The following is a 17,590-nucleotide window of genomic DNA, read 5'->3' on the forward strand; positions in this document are numbered from 1 at the left end:
CTGCGCTGCCGTAGTTGGGGGCATAGAAGTGATCTTACCGGCCCCTAAGAAATATGTCCACCAGTAATAAAATATCGGCCTTAGTGTTGTGCAAACAGAGTGTTATTGCACACCAGACATTAGCCTTCAGCTACCCTCAAAATGCTCCTGTTATAGGCTGTCTCTGTCACACACAGCTAGCATAAAATACACATGTTCTAGGGAATTGATAAGTGCCCATGTTATGTTTGTTTATTCCAGTTTATTTTATCCCCCAGCAATGACTCTGACTTGTATAAAGATGGTGTTGCAACGCTCCCTAGTGAGCAGGACCTGATGAGAGAGGAGGCCCAGAAGATGAACAGCTTGCTACCTACTATGTGGCTGGGTGCACAGAATGGATAGTAAGTAATCTCCATCATACGGTGTGCTCATGTGACCACCACAAGATCCATGTTCTACCTTGCTCACCTGAAGTTTGACTACTCTCCAGTAGTGTGTCCTCGATGAAACTATTGTTTATTCTTTTTTATATTTACTTAACTCCACATGTACTAGTAGCTGTCAGACTAGAGACTTACTGTTTGTCTTGTTGCAGTTTGTATGTGCATTCCTCTGTCGCCCAGTGGAAGAAATGTCTGCTGCAAATTAAACTGAAAGATTCCATCCTCAGTATTGTGTGAGTACAATCCAAATATGTAAAATGTGATGTCCTGGCAGTAATTTGTTACTCTTCTATTTCCAGAATAGCTTCTATTTACCATATAACAGTATTTACCATATCTGCATACACTGCTGCTTTTAAAGTCAGTCTCTGGTTGCGTATATCTATCGATGGATAAAATGGCTCCTTTAGAGGCAGGATTCTTTTTGTATTTGTGTTGATGCACCACTCCCATTACGGTCATTGAGGACATGACCTTCTGGCAAGGGATGTGGTCTAATGTGTAGCATGATATGGTCTGATGTTCTGGGTGACACCTGAGAGTTTCCTCCTAGCCATCACCGGGGGATGATCTAAAATAACTCTAAGTGTACATGTTATAGTTGGAACATTAAAGCCTTTAGAACTGGCAAACTTAAAATGGGGGTGTTATGATTGGGTGGCAGTGGTGCTTGGTGTAGTTGAATTAATCAACTATACTGACCATTCAAAGAGAAGAATCCCATTAGCCATACACCTACTGCCTAAAGATCAGCATGTGTCTCATTACATCCTCTCATGTTGTGGTATTATTTACTCATGTTTTCAGGCATGTGAAAGGTATCGTGTTGGTGGCATTGGCAGATGGAACACTGGCCATATTCCATCGAGGTGTCGGTAAGTATAGAATTTAGCTGGCTGATTTCAGATGTAGGTATAAAAAAGATATTGCTGCTCTCAAGGGAACAAAGCAGTATATTTCTATTTTTAAGGTTTTCCCTCTTAAAGGGAAATGCCACTCTCATTCAATTTCCCGGGAGGTCTATGTATAAGCTCACACCTGAATAGGATATTGATTATAATTTCCTTCAAATGTAAAAAAAAAAAAGTATAAAAAATGTGGCGTATCAGATCAGTTTGTCACTTTAATTGTGTTATTATGAAGGTTCCATTTATCTTTCCAGATGGCCAGTGGGATCTGACAAACTACCACCTTCTTGATTTTGGCCGCCCTCACCATTCTATTCGATGTATGACAGTAGTGCACGAGAAAGTCTGGTGTGGATATAGGAACAAGATCTACATAGTACAGCCAAAGACAATGAAAATAGAGGTGAGCGAGAGCTAGATTATCCTGGTGGCTATGAAATAAAACAAAATTCTTCTTCTAGTTTTACTAAGGTGTTTCAGTAAATAAAATAAGGTTGTGTCCTGCCTGTGTTTTTCTGAGATTCTCTGTAAAGTATTGCGGAATATGTGTGTGCTATGTAAATAAATATTCATAGAGGGGAAAAAAACAAAACCATTATATAAAAAATCTGGGTTTCACTCACATATTTATTTTCTTTCTCTAGAAATCTTTTGACGCCCACCCGAGGAAAGAAAGCCAAGTAAGGCAGCTAGCTTGGGTTGGTGATGGTGTTTGGGTCTCCATCCGGCTAGACTCCACTTTACGGCTCTACCATGCACACACCTGCCAACATTTGCAGGATGTTGACATTGAACCTTATGTTAGCAAGATGTTAGGTAAGTTTTCAAGTAAGAATTGAATTCTAAGTTCTAAAATATGTCATTGTGCAGGCGAATATAAAAAAATATATATATTGTATTATGGAGAAGTTGTCCATGTCAACCAATCAGCTTTAAAGTAACCCCAGACAGGTGGCAGCTGGTTGGTTGCTTGCTATGGTCAACTTCTCCTCTGGTACTTTTTTCCACTCTTATCACTGCTTCATTTATTTACCTCAGAGTGTAATGTTCGAGAGCTTAAGCTCTTTAAATTACTGGCACAAAACTGAAACCAGGACATTGTGCTCCTGTTGTTGGGGGCATGGGCATGGGTTAAATAAAGGGGGTGTGGCCATTGGACATGGTGTGGGGGGGGGGGGGGGGGCGGACTGTATGTTGTGGTGGGCAGGGTCTTCCTCTCGCATACAGAGAGAGGACAGCACAGCACTGATCAGTAGGGGGGGAGGGGGGCGGGCAGTGTCATCTCTCTCCCCACTGCCCGGCTCCCTGCAAGGAGGGGGGGGAGCGGGTCCCGGGCCGACCCAGATAATACTTACCCGCTCCCCTCCCCCTCTCGACGCCTCTGTGTCTCCATAAAACTATAATCCAAAGTATGCCCTTGAACTCCCATAAAATAATTAATGCAAGTACACAAATTACATTTTTTTTAATGTGTTATTTGTACTTAACTAGATTGCAGGTTTTTTGTTTTTAAAAGAATGCGGTTATCTCTTTGGTGAGGCCTATTACTTTGAATTAAATGATGATTCGGTTTTCTTTGGCATAGTTTCCTCTTTGTAATGTAAAAAATATTTTTGTCTCTAGGTACCGGAAAGCTGGGCTTCTCCTTTGTTAGAATAACAGCATTGATGGTGTCTTCAAACCGGCTGTGGGTAGGCACTGGCAATGGGGTCATTATCTCGATCCCCTTAACAGAAAGTAAGTACACAGGGAATTATTAAAGTGTACATGTGAAGAGACTGCTATTCAGAGACCATGCCTGCTTATTGTCATTTTATATTGGCCTCTCCTCTGTACTGGTTTTTACGGCTCCAAATCCTTAGTCCATTAGGGCCTTATGTAAGGTTATTATGTAATACTGTGTGTTTTTCCAGCAGTAGAGAGGTGGGGATATGTTCTATAGTCTCTCTCACTACCAGTACCATTTTACAAATGAAGTGGAATGAGGATGCCAATGAGGACAAATATAACAATTTAAGTAGTAGTCTAAAGTGGTAACCTGCTTCAAAAATAATGGATGCAGTAAATCATATGTGAGCTGTATACACATGATAATCGTGTCCCTACACTAATAACGTTCACTGATTCATCTTATATATTTTGAGTCCGTGTGGCAGATGTATTGAGCCTTAAAAAGAGATAAATGTGAAGGTGATAAAGAATGATAAACGTCCATCCAATCATCCCATTGACATTTGTCAAACACAGCCTTATATCCTGACAGGAGCTGATTGGCTGGACTATTAACACTCGCATTTATCTTGTTTAAAACTTAATACATTTGCCTTAGAGTTCCATATTTTCCAATTTGATTAATTCCTGCTGATTTCTGGTTTTACAAAGCATATTGTAAATTTATTGTAACCCGTCTATGTACAAACTGCCCTCAAGTCACTTTTTTTTATTATTATTATTATTATTTTTATTATTATTATTATTATTATTATTATAATAGAGCTTGAGACGAGCTAAGAAACTTTTTTTTTTTTCAAAAAAATGTTGCGGCCCCCACAGAACAGTTAATTCTGAGTGCTGCAGAGAAATGAAGTGTGTTTATCAACCATACCACAAAGTGTGCATGTGTAGTTTACAGCAGTCCGTTTTTGTGCCAGTTACCAGAGGAGAAACGCTGAGGGGGATTTAAGTGAAGTATCTGTTGTCTATATCTATATGGGGAAAAAATTGTTGCACATACACGCATGTTGCACATGTCTACCTTCTGTTGTGATGGTGTATGGACACCAGTTCTCTTCATCACGGTTTAGTGGTGCTCTGTTCACTGACGGCTCTTCTGCATAATGGGAGAAAGACTGTATGGATTGGATTGAAATCAGCCATGTGTCCTAACTACTTAATAACCACACATTGTATTAAAATAATGCAACAGGGGCTGATCAATCTTGCACTGCTAGTTTACAATTTAAATGGCTTCTATGTTCTTTTGGAAGTGCAGAAACTGTAGTCTTCTGCTGTCCATGACATACACTGTAGTTCTTTGGACCACAATAATAAAACTCATTGGTTAATGGTGACTTCTATGTATGACCGTTGTAGTTTCAATTATTGATAAATAGGTCCCATACACACTAGGTGATTTTCACCTTGAAAGCGCTCATTTTGGCTGTTTTGAGCCCACCAATGGCAGACTAGTGATGATCATTGCTAGCAAAGTCTCCCGTCTGCTGGTTTTACCAGTATGTCTAGCGATGATGGCTGGTTCCTCAGCTGTCGCTGCCCGGCCTACAGCTCTGCTGCCCCGGCCATACATCCCTGCGTAACGCTCTGCTCCCTCACCCTACTCCACTGTGTGGAGAATACACTGCCCACCAATGATTTTTCTAAAGGCAATAATATATATATGGCTAACACATGCCAGTCATGTATATATTACGGTCACCACTGCCATCACCAATATTTATAAGGCATTAATACAGATGGAGCCGCTCTCCCCCTTGCTGCCAGTTTGCCATATCACTGTAGCTGGCGGGAGATGGTGGATGAGGACACGCAAGCTTCTTATTGCCGATAATGCGGCGCGCGAGCGTCTCCTGTATGCACTCCCCATTCTGGCAGACGGTGCGATGAGAGCGGCTCCATCTGTATCTACATTGCTGGTGCAGGCCAGCAATGTATATATTACTGGCACCACTGCCCACCAATGTATATTATGTAATGGTGATAACGTATGCATTGCTGGTGCAGGTGAATGGATTTTTCCCTATGTGCACGGCTGCACATAATTGTAGCCATGCATATGGGTGGGATTTTGCCCAGCCTGGGTGGTGTTAACCTGATCGCTGGGCTCCAAATATACGCAGCCCAGCGATCAGTTCTGACTCAGGCCCCAAGAACAGAAATGCTGCTCCCACCCTTGGGATTCAAACCCCTCCCATTATGTAAATAGCCTTTTATATGAGCGATTTTCTGCAAAGTCTTTCACCTCCTGAAAATCTCTTGCTCTTTGGTAAAATAGCTCAGTGTGTATGCACTACTTTGGTGACAGATATCTCTATCAGAGATTTTGGAAAAGTCTTTTGAAATGAAAATCTTGTAGTGTGTATGTATTATGGTGATTAGAATGGCTCATGTGCTTATCTTTATCATTTGCATGAAGTACTGCATGCACTTGACAAGAACAAGCAACCACTTGATTTTGCGTTTGTTAAGTAAAGGTCCATACACACTGGGCGACTATGCCCAGCGTGTTTGAACAGCGATGATCGCGTTCATCGCTGCGGGGAAAGCTGCTCAGTGCATACACACTGAGCGGCTTTCCCCCTGCCTGGCGCCGACGGAGGGGGGGGGGGGGAGGGAGAGACGGCGTTGCATAGCGGAGCACTATGCAAAGCCGTCCTGAAAGCCGCTCATCTGCTGGTATACCCAGCAGATGAATGGCTTTCCCGGCGATGTTGCCGGGCCATACACACTGGGCGGCATTGAGCTGAAAGCCACTCAAACCTGCTGTTTTGATCGACTTTCAGCTCAGTCGCCCAGTGTGTATGAGCCTTAGAGTCACAATTTTATTTGTTTTATTTTAAGATGATAATTACTGGCCTGGTGTATTTATTTAAAGTTTTTGAACTAATAAAAATATCCTTTGCTTCAAGACTTATGGTTTAGCTGTTATTCCATATCATGAAAAGCTGAAAGACTATAGCTAACACTTTAATAATTACTTTTATTAAATACATTTATCTCCGTAATATGTGTACTTCACTTGGTGTACCTCGCGGAGGGTGGTGATGTTGGTGGTGGTACTGTTCCTGCTTTTTTCTCTGAAATTGTTCCACCAAGGCTGACGCATATGTAGGTATTAAAATATACTAAGAAAGAAAGCTCACTGATTCCTTTTAATGTATGCAAGAGTATGTTAAACACCTGCCATATGGTAGGTAGAGGTTAATATTAGTGCCCAAACATAGTCTGTAAATGTTGATTGATCTTTGCCTATCAGGTTCTCAAGAACTTGTTCTTCACTTTTATACCCTGTCCATTACCCTTCCCTTACTGTCTCACTATAGCGATTATACTGCACCAGGGCCGGTTACTTGGGTTAAGGGGTAAGTGCCGATGCAAAGCAGAAATCTTCCCTCAGGCTTTTTTAGTAGCCACTTTTTTCTGGCTGTGTAGTCACCCCTTTGTATGTTCCTGATTGTCGCCTTCTTCTGGAAGTCCCCTAATTGGCAGTAGTCTCCTGTATTACTAAACGGCTCAGCAGTTTAGTGTCTGCTCACATTTTGCAGCTAATCTTAGTTGCTCTCTTTACACTGGTCACCACATCAAGCCATCCGCTCTCGGACTTCTCATCCCTGCACACTGCTCTCCTCTTGGACTTCTCCTTGTGTCATGGCCTCCTCATTCTAATGGATGTGTCTTGTACATCTAGCATGTCATATGGCAGACTAAATACCACTTCCCATAGGTGTAGAATATTAAACACATATTATTGACCTATTCCATATGACTTGATAAGTGGCAGAAGTTTTTGGGCTAAAGCAAAATTCTTATGACACTAACGGCTAGTGAAATGAAATGCCTCAATGATCTCACCTACTTCTGATGATTTCACAGGATGCATTCTCATGCATATTAGTTACAACAACAAAAATACTATGATTACAGGGGCAAATATTTATCTGGGATTGTATGCTCTTGAATGGTCATTGGGTGTTTAGATATAGTTTTACAGTTTAGTGAAATGGGTTAGGTGCCAGTGTATCACAGTGTAAGTACATTGAGTGGTGGAGGTTATTCTAGGTGCCCACACAATAGAAAGATCTGTGATCTTAAGATGTGCGCATAAATTAGCCTTCAAATCTTTTGTCTGTCCTGGAGAAAAGATTTCAGGCAAGCGCACATCTCTACCAAAGATTTTCCTTAAGATCCCTTGTGAGTTCCTATGGATCTTTTGTTAAATCTTCTGATCTTTCGTACAGCACGTAAGATCAGAAGATTTAGCAAAAGATCCACGCGCATCGGACTGATTTCGGACGATTTTCGACCAATCCTCAGTAAACATCGGACGATATATCAGCCGATTTATCGGAAATCTGCCAATCGGCAAAAAAATTGTTCTAGTGTGTGGGCACAAGACCACAATTCCTCAGACGTGCCAACCCGCCATTACATCTATTGTAGGCCGGGAGCTCTCAGGCATTTAAGATTAGTTGGATATCATTTCTTTTATTGTAACCTGACATAATGGCCTATACTATGTAGAAACCATGAATAATTGTGTACAGTGTAAGTGGGCCTATTGGCAATGCCTTGTTAAGACAGACATTTTTGTGGATCACTGTTCTATATCTTGGTGTAGGCCACACAATGTATTCCTCTATTGTGTGACTAATCCATCTTAAGTATAGAAAATACAAAGAGACTGGTTTTCAGAAATGTTGTTGTATATAGTTTATATCTGTGGAGCGCCATTAGGTGGAGACAGAAGGTAGTGTATAAGGACCAATGTGGGACAGGCAAAGTTTTCTAGTTTACATCTCAATGAACATGGAACATGTTGCTTTGTTCCTGATTAGTGCTAGATGAGCAAAATACACATTCCATTATCTTCCTCCTTCAGAATCTAAGCATGCTGCGCTAATATTTGAAGCAAAGTCTTAAAATACTAAATGCTGAGTGTATTTTCCCCACTAGCTTTCCTATTAGTTGGCAATTGTCATATGTACTTTTGACTATGTATATGTGCAGCTATTAAGTTTAAAATAATTTCTTTTTATTTTCTAATCTTAAGCAAATAAAGCACTGCCTGGTGCTGGGAGTCGTCCAGGAAGCGTCATCCGTGTCTATGGCGACGAGAACAGTGACAAAGTTACTCCAGGAACGTTTATACCATATTGTTCTATGGCGCACGCGCAGTTGTGTTTTCATGGCCACCGTGATGCTGTGAAATTCTTTGTTGCAGTACCAGGTACTTGTGGTGTTTGTCACTAAAAAATGTATTATTCATAAACTATTGAATATGGAAAAACGACTTATAATGCTGGTTGGTTGTTTACCCAGGTCAGGTAATTTGCCCTTCCAGTGGCAGCACACCAGATTCATCAGATGATAAAGGTGCCACATCGCAGCAGGAAGCGAGTAGTCTGGCCCAGAAGTCCATGCTGGTGATGAGTGGAGGAGAAGGATACATAGACTTTAGAATGGGTAAGAGTGGATTTTTGGGGCTGGAAAGAGACTCCAATTTGCATTTCCTTTTTCTAATGACTATTGTACATAGTTTTCCTTGTTATTTTCTTGTTCTTATACCCTCTCATTGATTATTTGTAATAAATGAAAAGTATTTTTATTCAATTCTCTCATATATGTTACTAGATTATTAGATTTGCCGTGTTACTCCATGGCACTATACTGTAGGTCCCCGTTCTAGTCTAAAACTACTGTTGATTCCAGTGGCTCACCCCCACTGCTTCTGGACCGAGCAGATGCCCTGTAATAACTAGGGTGTGCCTTTTTAGTCAAACAATACCCTTAATTGCGCTCAGTAGCATATAAAATAGTAAAATAAAATTAATGTAGAAAGGCAGCTGATCCACTTGAACTCCCTGAAGGTGGGGAACCATACAAGAGCAAACATATACAATAGAAGTGGAAGAGCACCAAATATCTCTTTACCAGGAAATAACCTATGTGGTTATTGATAGTCCATGGCCTGTATGGTTATTGGTAGTCCATAACAATGAAGTGCGAGTAGGCTTGACCAGAAGCTTTATTTGATCGTAGTTCATACATATAGGATGGAAGTGAAAAAAATGAGCCGTTTCGTCTTTTTTGTCAAGACTTCATAAGGGGGCTTCTTACAAAATAAAAATGGTAGTGTCTCCAGGTCAATGAATTGGAGTTAGAGTGGTAATATTTATTACAAATGCCTAACTTTAAAGTGAACCAATATAGAAAGAAATGATGGGTTCACTAAAAGTGCCAGCCAGTATCTCAATGTGTCAGACTTCTAGGGAAGCTGTCTGGAAACCAAATGAGACACATTTGGTTTGCAGACCAAGTTGTACACCTATGGCAGTAAAAAGGAAACTAAGAAAAAAAAAGAAAATGTTTTTAGTAGGTTTCAAAATGCGTATGCAGACACTATGCCGATATGCATAATGTCAACAGTCATGTTGACCCCACAGTATTGACAGTTATGATGTCAATATTGTTGAAATGCTGTCATCTGCAGAATGTATGGACGGTCAGGGTTAGGCACTAGGGGAGGCTTAAGGTTAGGGTCTAGGGAGAGGTTTGGGGTAAGGCTGCGGAAAAAGAGGGTTAGGGTTTAAAAATTAAATTACCTTATTGCCAGATGGAGAAGCTGCTGCAGGAGACCCGCTACAAGGTAACTGAAGCCGTTGTAGCAGGACACAATGTTGTGTAGATATGATTGTTGCCATGCTGAGCAAGTATGTGATGTAGATGTCAAGGAGATAAGAGGCACAGAGCACGAACATTGGTTCAGCTCACAAAATAGATGCTTCCACTCATGTGTATTTCATGATGGAGTAAGTACACTCACTGGTAAATCATTGCCTAAGCTCCTTTCTGTTTTTTTTTTTTTTTTAGGGGATGATGGTGCAGAATCTGAACTTTTACACGAGTCTTTACAATTTGAACCATCCATGACCAAAGTTGAGAGAAGTCACCTCATAGTGTGGCAGGTTATGTGCAACAGCAACGAATGAAGGAGAACTCTGCAAGTGTTTTGCATGGTGTAAATATTTTTTCCTCCTTTTTTTTTTTCCCCCCTCCCAAATTTTGTATTCTTTTATCAGTATTTTAACACTTCAGCGAATGTATAAAATGTTATCTTCACACTCGAAATGCATCGTTCTGCCATCAGAGCGTGTGCTTTGTCAGTAGAGTGGCTTGTTTTATCTTGCACTGTGGTGTACTTTATATACACACGTAGAGTTCATTATCTGCAAATGAATTCCTACTCCTTATAATGAGCTAATCATGTTCTTAAAGGCCAACTAATGCATTATTTACTGTCTCTATAATGAAGCGTACAGAAAGTTACATTGTGATAAATAAGGAGAAGCAAGAAATGAGGCACATGCATGTGCTCCAGTTTGGTTAGTTTCTCAGTGTTTTTTTGTAAAGTGCTGGGAATTACGATCTAGTTAGCGATAAAGTTGTTGGCTTTATATGAATTTTTTTGTAAGAATTTGAGGCTCTATATCTGATAAATGTAAAAAGTTATAATTCCATTCAAATATGATTTGTTTTTTCCATTAATTGTTTAAGATTTATGAAAAGAAGTTTATTAAAAGGAAGGACCAAACTTAGTTTACAAAACATGGCTTAAAGTGTACCCATCCCTAACATGCAATGATTGTGTCTACTGAGTCAATATTCATGAGCATTTTAGTAAATGTACTAGTCACATCACTGAGACTTTGTTCCTCATGCCTCACTGATACGCCTCATAAATTTATTGGTGTATAATATAGGTTTCACTCACAAGATGGCTGCCTTTACTGCACAGTTGGGATGGGAACACTTTAATGTATTTTCTTCCATCAGGAATGCTGAGACTAAGGGGCGTATTCAATCTTGGACAAGTTTTTCACGAGGTGAAAAAAACGGTAAATATTCGCCTGTTAGTAACCAATCATGGCCATTTTTGCCCAGGCGCTCGTATTGTATAGGGCGAATCAAATTTTCCCCAAAAACCACGCGAAAACTGATTTTGTTTCGCCTGGCGAAAATTTAATCCGAGATTAAATACGGCCTGTTTGTTGGAGGTTAACCATGAATGGAAACATCAATGCGATATTGTTCATTTCATAGTCATTTGTTTCAAAACGGCTTTTAATTGTTTCTTATTGCTGTGTGTACATCTGCAGTGTTTGTTTTTGAGGTTTTGTGTATTAAGGATTTAAAAGTAACCAAACACACATGCAATGTATATATTAGTACTCAGAACAAAGTTTGTAAACTTTCCCATACTTGGGGAGCATAACCTGTGGAGAGTAGTATGATTTAAATACTTTTTTACAATTATTATTATTATTAATATTATATCATCACAGAAGGACAGACTCCAATGGGATTCAGTATTGAATCCCGGCGATCAGAATCCCGACGCCGGAATCCCGACAGCCGAAATTCCGACAAGGGGGGGGCGTGGATCGCCATGCAGCGGGCCCGGTGCCTCGCTACGCTCGGCACACTAATTTATTCTCCCTCCAGGGGTGTCGTGGACACCCACGGAGGTAGAATGTGTCGGCATTTCGGCGGTCGGGATTCTGAACGCCGGGATCCCGACCGCCGGGATTGTAACTGCATCCCCTCCAATGACCAACTGATTCCACTTGCTTAAAATGAGTATAGGCAAATGTGTGAGGAACTGGACACTTTGGCTTGATAACGTAGCTAGACTCATGCGATCGCTAACCATCAAATCATCACTACAGTTTCTAGCTTTTCCCATCCCTAATTTCACATGTCGTTGCTTAAAGTATACTGGCCATTGCGTATGCCATTTTCATTTTTAGAATGGTATAAAAAAACTTGCTATGCGGGTCAAAAAATATTCTCCTTTTACTGCCATGACTTCCCTTGGCTGTCTCTCATATACAGTATGACCCATTACTAGAACCGACACTAGTAAGTCACAGGTTTATGCTGCAATTTCAAGTGCTTCTTGTTGTGTGTACACACGGTCGATTAGGCTTGCTATTCTGTCCCGATGCGATCGAATGGCACGGCAAGCCAGAAGACACGCCAGCAATTTTGACTATATAGCACAGATCTGTACTATATAGTCAATGCAGCCCTGTCTATCTGGCTTCGATTTGTGCTGTGCGGGAGTGCGCACCAGGATCGCAAGGTTAAACCTGTGCGTTCTGCATGCGATTTTGACATATCAGTCACCTTATAATTTTGACACTCCAGATATTGTTGAACTACACATCCCAGCATGCTGCTACAGTTTTGCCATTTGGTCATGCTAAAACTGATGGAGTGTCAAGGTTAGCCATCACTGGACTATATAGTCAAAATTGTATGCTGGATTGTACTGTGTGTACACACCGTAAGAAGACATTTATTTCCCCCTAGCCACACTATAATTTCTTCTTTGAGGATAGAGGTGACCACCTGCTGCTCAAAATATTTGAATCCAATGTCACACATATTGCTTGGATCTTATATAAATAGTAAAATCTGCCTTCCTTATTATATTGCTTCTGTTCTGGAGTAATGTGTGTATATATATACACATACATACACATACATACACACACACACACACACACACACACACACACACACACACACACACACACACACTGTATTTAAGTATTTTAAAGCCTTGCAATCTAACCCTGTTGCTTCAAATACAAATAGTCTCCCAATATTAGAAAAAAGTGAATTGCCTCTAATCTTGCTATGCAAATCCAAATAGTGTAAATGTGTTACAGCTTCATTATATGATAAATATTTATTTTTCTTCCTGATATTTTATATATTCTGCTAGTATTTAAGAAAAAAAAGTTTTACATTTCAACGTGTTCATTAGGAATAATCAAATAATGTACGGAGTAAACATTCTTAAAGACACATTTACAAACTGACTTTTTACCTGGCAATTATCTGACATTAAATTGTGCACATGCTATAAATTCTATGTTAAAGTTTGTGTGACATTTTTATGAGCATTTTAGCAAGTACAAGTGTGTACAAGTGTGCATCCGGACCTTGCTGTTTCTTGCCGTACAAGTTCTGGTATCATCCACTTGGTGTTCATCCTTTAAATGACAGGGTATGGGAAAACAAATATGGCAACCATTTATGTATTTACTGTGTGCAAACCCGAAGAGTAGTTTTTATTTTTATGTGCAGTAAGTATTGAAATGGTTCGGGTTATTCTCACTGGGAGTTATCAGGTCAGCATCAATTTTCATTGCAAAACATGAGATTAAACTTATCTCTCTCTCAACTAAATAAGTTACTGAAGTTTACGAAGATTGAAAATATTTTGATTGGTATGAAGATTTTTTTTTTTTTTTTAGCATATGCGATCTTTAGCAATCCAAATGCAAGAGAAAGTGCATCTCACATCCTCCCTAAATTTGTATTTGCTAAAACAGCGATGCGACCACAGTCCAGGAGTGTCACATTGTTCATCTGCAACTGCAATCCTGAGTAAGTGTACACAGGCTTGTAGTCGCAGGGAGCATTGCAAAGCCAGCTGCCTCCGTCCTGTCCCTCGCAGAGGCATTTGCATTTCTGAAATGGATGCGATCGCACCTGTACAGAATGGGTCCTGTGTGTGCACAGTTTCCCAAAAATCAGTATATTGTGGTTCAGAATCTGATCCAAAGTCTGCTGTGGGCTATATTTGAGTTACCATATATACTCCGAGTATAAGCCTACTTTTTCAGAACATTTTTTATGCTGAAAAAGCCTGACTCGGCTTATACTCGAGTGAGGGTCCCACTTGAGTCAATAAGTTTTCCCAGTTTTTTTGTTGTAAAATTAGGTGCCTCGGCTTATATTCTGGTCGACTTATACTCGAGTATATACGGTAGATAATGGAACTTCTAGGATTCAGGTGGTGCTAACTTCGTCCAGGTTTCTGGTTATACTTAATGATCAATCTTCGGTCCTAGATGTTGAGCTTTGATAAGGCAAATCTCTGTATTTAGACAACTTTCCTACTTGTCTGTGAATGCTAACAAGTGTTCAAGATAGAAGTACATAGAATTTGTCCAGTCCACTTGGTTAATGGTGAGTACTGAAAATGTGTTTTTGTGTTGAAAACTGATGCCACTGGGAAATGGCCGGACAGCGGTTATTAAAGGAAATCATTATAAGACACTTGTATACTGTCGATTACACCCTGGAAGGGAGTTTGCTAATGAAAATGCACCTTAGGATCTATTTCTGCTAATATAAATGCTACAAAATGCAAGGCTAACCTCAAGGTATTTCGAAGTGATTTTAATTTAACCGAAAACTTTTACTGGCCATCTTAGACATACAGCAGGCTTGAATCCTTATGACTCTTCCCCTACCATGACTGGTCACAAACCTTAAGTCAAACCTTCTGTGTACATATGATTCTACTTACTTGTGTGAATAAAGACTTGTATTTAAATCTATTGAACTTTTATTTTAACCAGGCTCAAAGTGCATGATGACAATGTCTGTATTGTTGCAAAAAAGAACTGAACCACATATCCACATCTTAATAGCATTGAACAAAAATATGCATCTCCCACAACTTGAATAAAGCAAGTAAAATAGTTATATAAAACCATAAGGTTTACATATTTTTTTTCCTTTCTTTTATTGTTTGTTTTGTCTTTTTCTACTTTATTTTTGCCTATCCACTTTGATATGAGAGAAGTATTTGAGGTGCACTCAGAATATTTAGAGTTACGTTAATTGCTCACTGTAGTCAAGCGAGCAGCTTGTAGATCATACCATTCTGGTTTATAAACACATATTAGCGGTTGCTCCTTTAGCCTTAAATTGTTTTTACATACTTTAGATGAGTATTCTTCCTAGCATTCAATATTTTCTACTGTTCTGTTATTAAATAGCAAAACACTGACAGAATTATTTTCAGAGAGAAGTACTATTATTATTATTATTTTAATGTACTTTAATGATTCAATGGCAGGTATGTCTAGCACGTTATATGTTGGAATATTTGATATGCCAAAGCTAAAAACAAGAATATTTTCATTTAGAAATGCAGTTATGACTATAACTATCCATCGTTAATACAATTTTCATTTGCCAATTCCTAAAACTAGTGTACAGTATTTTAGAAGTGGGATGAATGGTTTCTTATGGACCCACTCTAATCATTAAAACTCTAATCATTAAAAATGAACTGCAACACACCCTATTTTTAACTATAAGTTTTCAGTAAAATGGATTCATTCTGTTCAAGCATTACTGCAAATTCAGATTATTTGAATTTGCCAAGTCTGTATCATATGTGCTTTTACATTTGATTCAATAGACTCATAAAATTGTGGTAAGCTTATAAGAGTATAAAACATAATAAAATAAGTCACTAAGTTTAAGGAAAAAAGTTGTTTGTTCATGTTCCTTCTGTTTATTTTTAATGGTATAATTTTTTTTAATTCCTGTCCTTTTCAGAATTCACATTCTTAACTTGAGTCATGCATTGCTAAATTGTATTTTATATATATGTATATTAAAATATCCTTTTATATAAGACTAAAAAACTAACCTTAACCCGTGTGTGTATGTGTTATATACACAACATTCCACAACCATATGTGCTCACAATGTATTGTACTTAATAATAGTTTTTTTATATTAAATACCATGAACTAATGAACAAACTGGGTTAAGCTGTAACTTCAATTCGATCATATTCTCAACCCACACTTATTGTAAATGTTTTGCATGATTTTAATGCACAAATCAATATTTATTCTACTGTAACTCCAAATGTACCAAAGGATTTCATATATTAGTGAGGGTTTTTTTTTTTTTTTATCATAAAAAGTCTAACTTTCAAATGTAGGACTAAGCTATCAGATGGAAATAGTTGCCTTGCAAAAGTATATTTTTGTGCACAGTTTTGCTAACTTGTTGTCAGTGTATTTAATAATTTTTACATTACAATTTTAAATGTGTTCTTGTTTTATAAACCATTTAACACCTTTTATCTGCTAAATTCTATCTCATTTATTTTACGGTATTCTATGCTTGAACATTGTTAAACTGACCATAGGTAGTGCACCATGGAACATGCTACCTGATAAGTTGTAAGAAAACTTCTGTAAGCAAGAAAGATCATTTTGGTACTTAGGGCTTAATTATTTAATTCCATCATCACCCCATTTGGGGTTTAGAATGTAGCTTTGTACATGATATACATGTGTGTAAATATATATATATAAATATGTATATGAAACAATTTGCAATCAGTGTTTTTGTGTTTATTTATAAGACTTCATCTTTTTTACAATAATGTAATATACAATGATGCTAGAAGGAAACTGATGCTAGAAAAAACAAATAAAAACATAGACTATTTATACAGTGGAATGACAAAATATATAATAGTCACTTGCACATTATCTTCTGAGCACAGCATACTGGGGTGTGACCCCCAGTATCACCCACTGGAGAAATGGTCCGCAGCAATTCAAAATAAAGCTGCACTTGCCAGGGTCTTTCGCAATTTGTTAGTGTATTACTCGCGACATCAGTACAGCAATTAAATCGACGTTTCATTCAAGATGCCACCAGAGTTACAGACCGATTTAAAAAAAATATGGCATAATTGGATTGGTACTTACCAAAATAGGTTCCAATAGCCTACGTGCCCTTGTCAAAATAGCATAATAGGGAAGAACAGACAAGTTTTTTACTCCTGAGGACGGGGTAATGGAGATACAATAAATTAATCTTTTTATAAGCCCAGCAATGTCGTGTTGTGACCCGGGGTTCTATACTGCATATAATATGCCATGAAAATTGGCATGCAGCACTGGGCAACAGTTCTACATGTCTCTGCCAAATTTCAGCTCAGTATGTCCAATAACTTTTGAGGTGTAGCCTCTCAAACACCATGCCCCGTCTTAGGAGTTCCCTGTGGGATCAAAGATTGCGTTGATCTTCAGAACAACTGGATGGTTTTTAATGTGGTTTTCAGTTTTTATAGACCATTTGTTGAAGAAGGTTTAGGTGTGTGAAGCATTAGTCTCTGACAAAAGGGAGCCAAGCAGTGACTATTTTAGTGATATCATAGAAAAAAAAAAAAGTTGTCGAGCATTTTCTTGGCTTATGCTTCATAAACCATATTAAGATGTGTCACAACTACAGGTATGAACTTTATTTCATTCTATGTAGAGACTGGATTACATACCTGTTATCCGTTTTCTCCAGCAAAATGTAAGTCCTGTTTATTGATAAAAAATTTAAATTGTCCCCTTTTGTTTCTGTTCCAATTCATTTATGTAAAAAATGTACCTAGATTTTGAAGGTGTCCTATGCCCTAGACTTGAACCTTAAGCTGGCCATACACTACTGTGATTTGGGCATTTTCATTTTCCGGCAGATCAGGCCGAGAAATCGGATGAAAACTGTCAAGCTATTTGTTTCACTTCTGATACATGGTCCCCTGAACATCGGATCGGAGACCGCAGGGACTGTACTATTTATCAGGTCTCGCAGCTCTTGCTGGGATAATATGCAAAAGAACGGCATACGATG

The 17,590-nt window shown here is 38.8% G+C and overlaps 1 protein-coding gene across 4 annotated transcripts in view; it reads left to right on the forward strand.

The window, feature by feature from the left end:
* Nucleotides 1-16,289, forward strand: part of SPAG9 (sperm associated antigen 9) — a 113,169-nt gene extending 96,880 nt beyond the window's left edge. For 2 of the 4 annotated variants that reach the window (XM_083148289.1, XM_083148291.1), the window contains 10 exons: nucleotides 258-383; nucleotides 578-658; nucleotides 1,233-1,300; nucleotides 1,588-1,736; nucleotides 1,978-2,149; nucleotides 2,957-3,070; nucleotides 6,394-6,432; nucleotides 8,121-8,297; nucleotides 8,390-8,533; nucleotides 9,941-16,289. In XM_083148289.1, the coding sequence (XP_083004415.1) occupies nucleotides 258-383; nucleotides 578-658; nucleotides 1,233-1,300; nucleotides 1,588-1,736; nucleotides 1,978-2,149; nucleotides 2,957-3,070; nucleotides 6,394-6,432; nucleotides 8,121-8,297; nucleotides 8,390-8,533; nucleotides 9,941-10,059 (1,189 nt within the window). In that variant the 3' untranslated portion in view covers nucleotides 10,060-16,289. The remainder of the gene's footprint in view (nucleotides 1-257; nucleotides 384-577; nucleotides 659-1,232; nucleotides 1,301-1,587; nucleotides 1,737-1,977; nucleotides 2,150-2,956; nucleotides 3,071-6,393; nucleotides 6,433-8,120; nucleotides 8,298-8,389; nucleotides 8,534-9,940) is intronic. The other 2 variants (XM_083148290.1, XM_083148292.1) reach the window with 1 other exon arrangement.
* The last annotated feature ends 1,301 nt before the right edge of the window (nucleotides 16,290-17,590 follow it).

The sequence above is a fragment of the Crinia signifera genome, chromosome 6, assembly GCF_055691185.1.
Source record: "Crinia signifera chromosome 6, ASM5569118v1, whole genome shotgun sequence".
Lineage (NCBI taxonomy): Eukaryota > Metazoa > Chordata > Amphibia > Anura > Myobatrachidae > Crinia > Crinia signifera.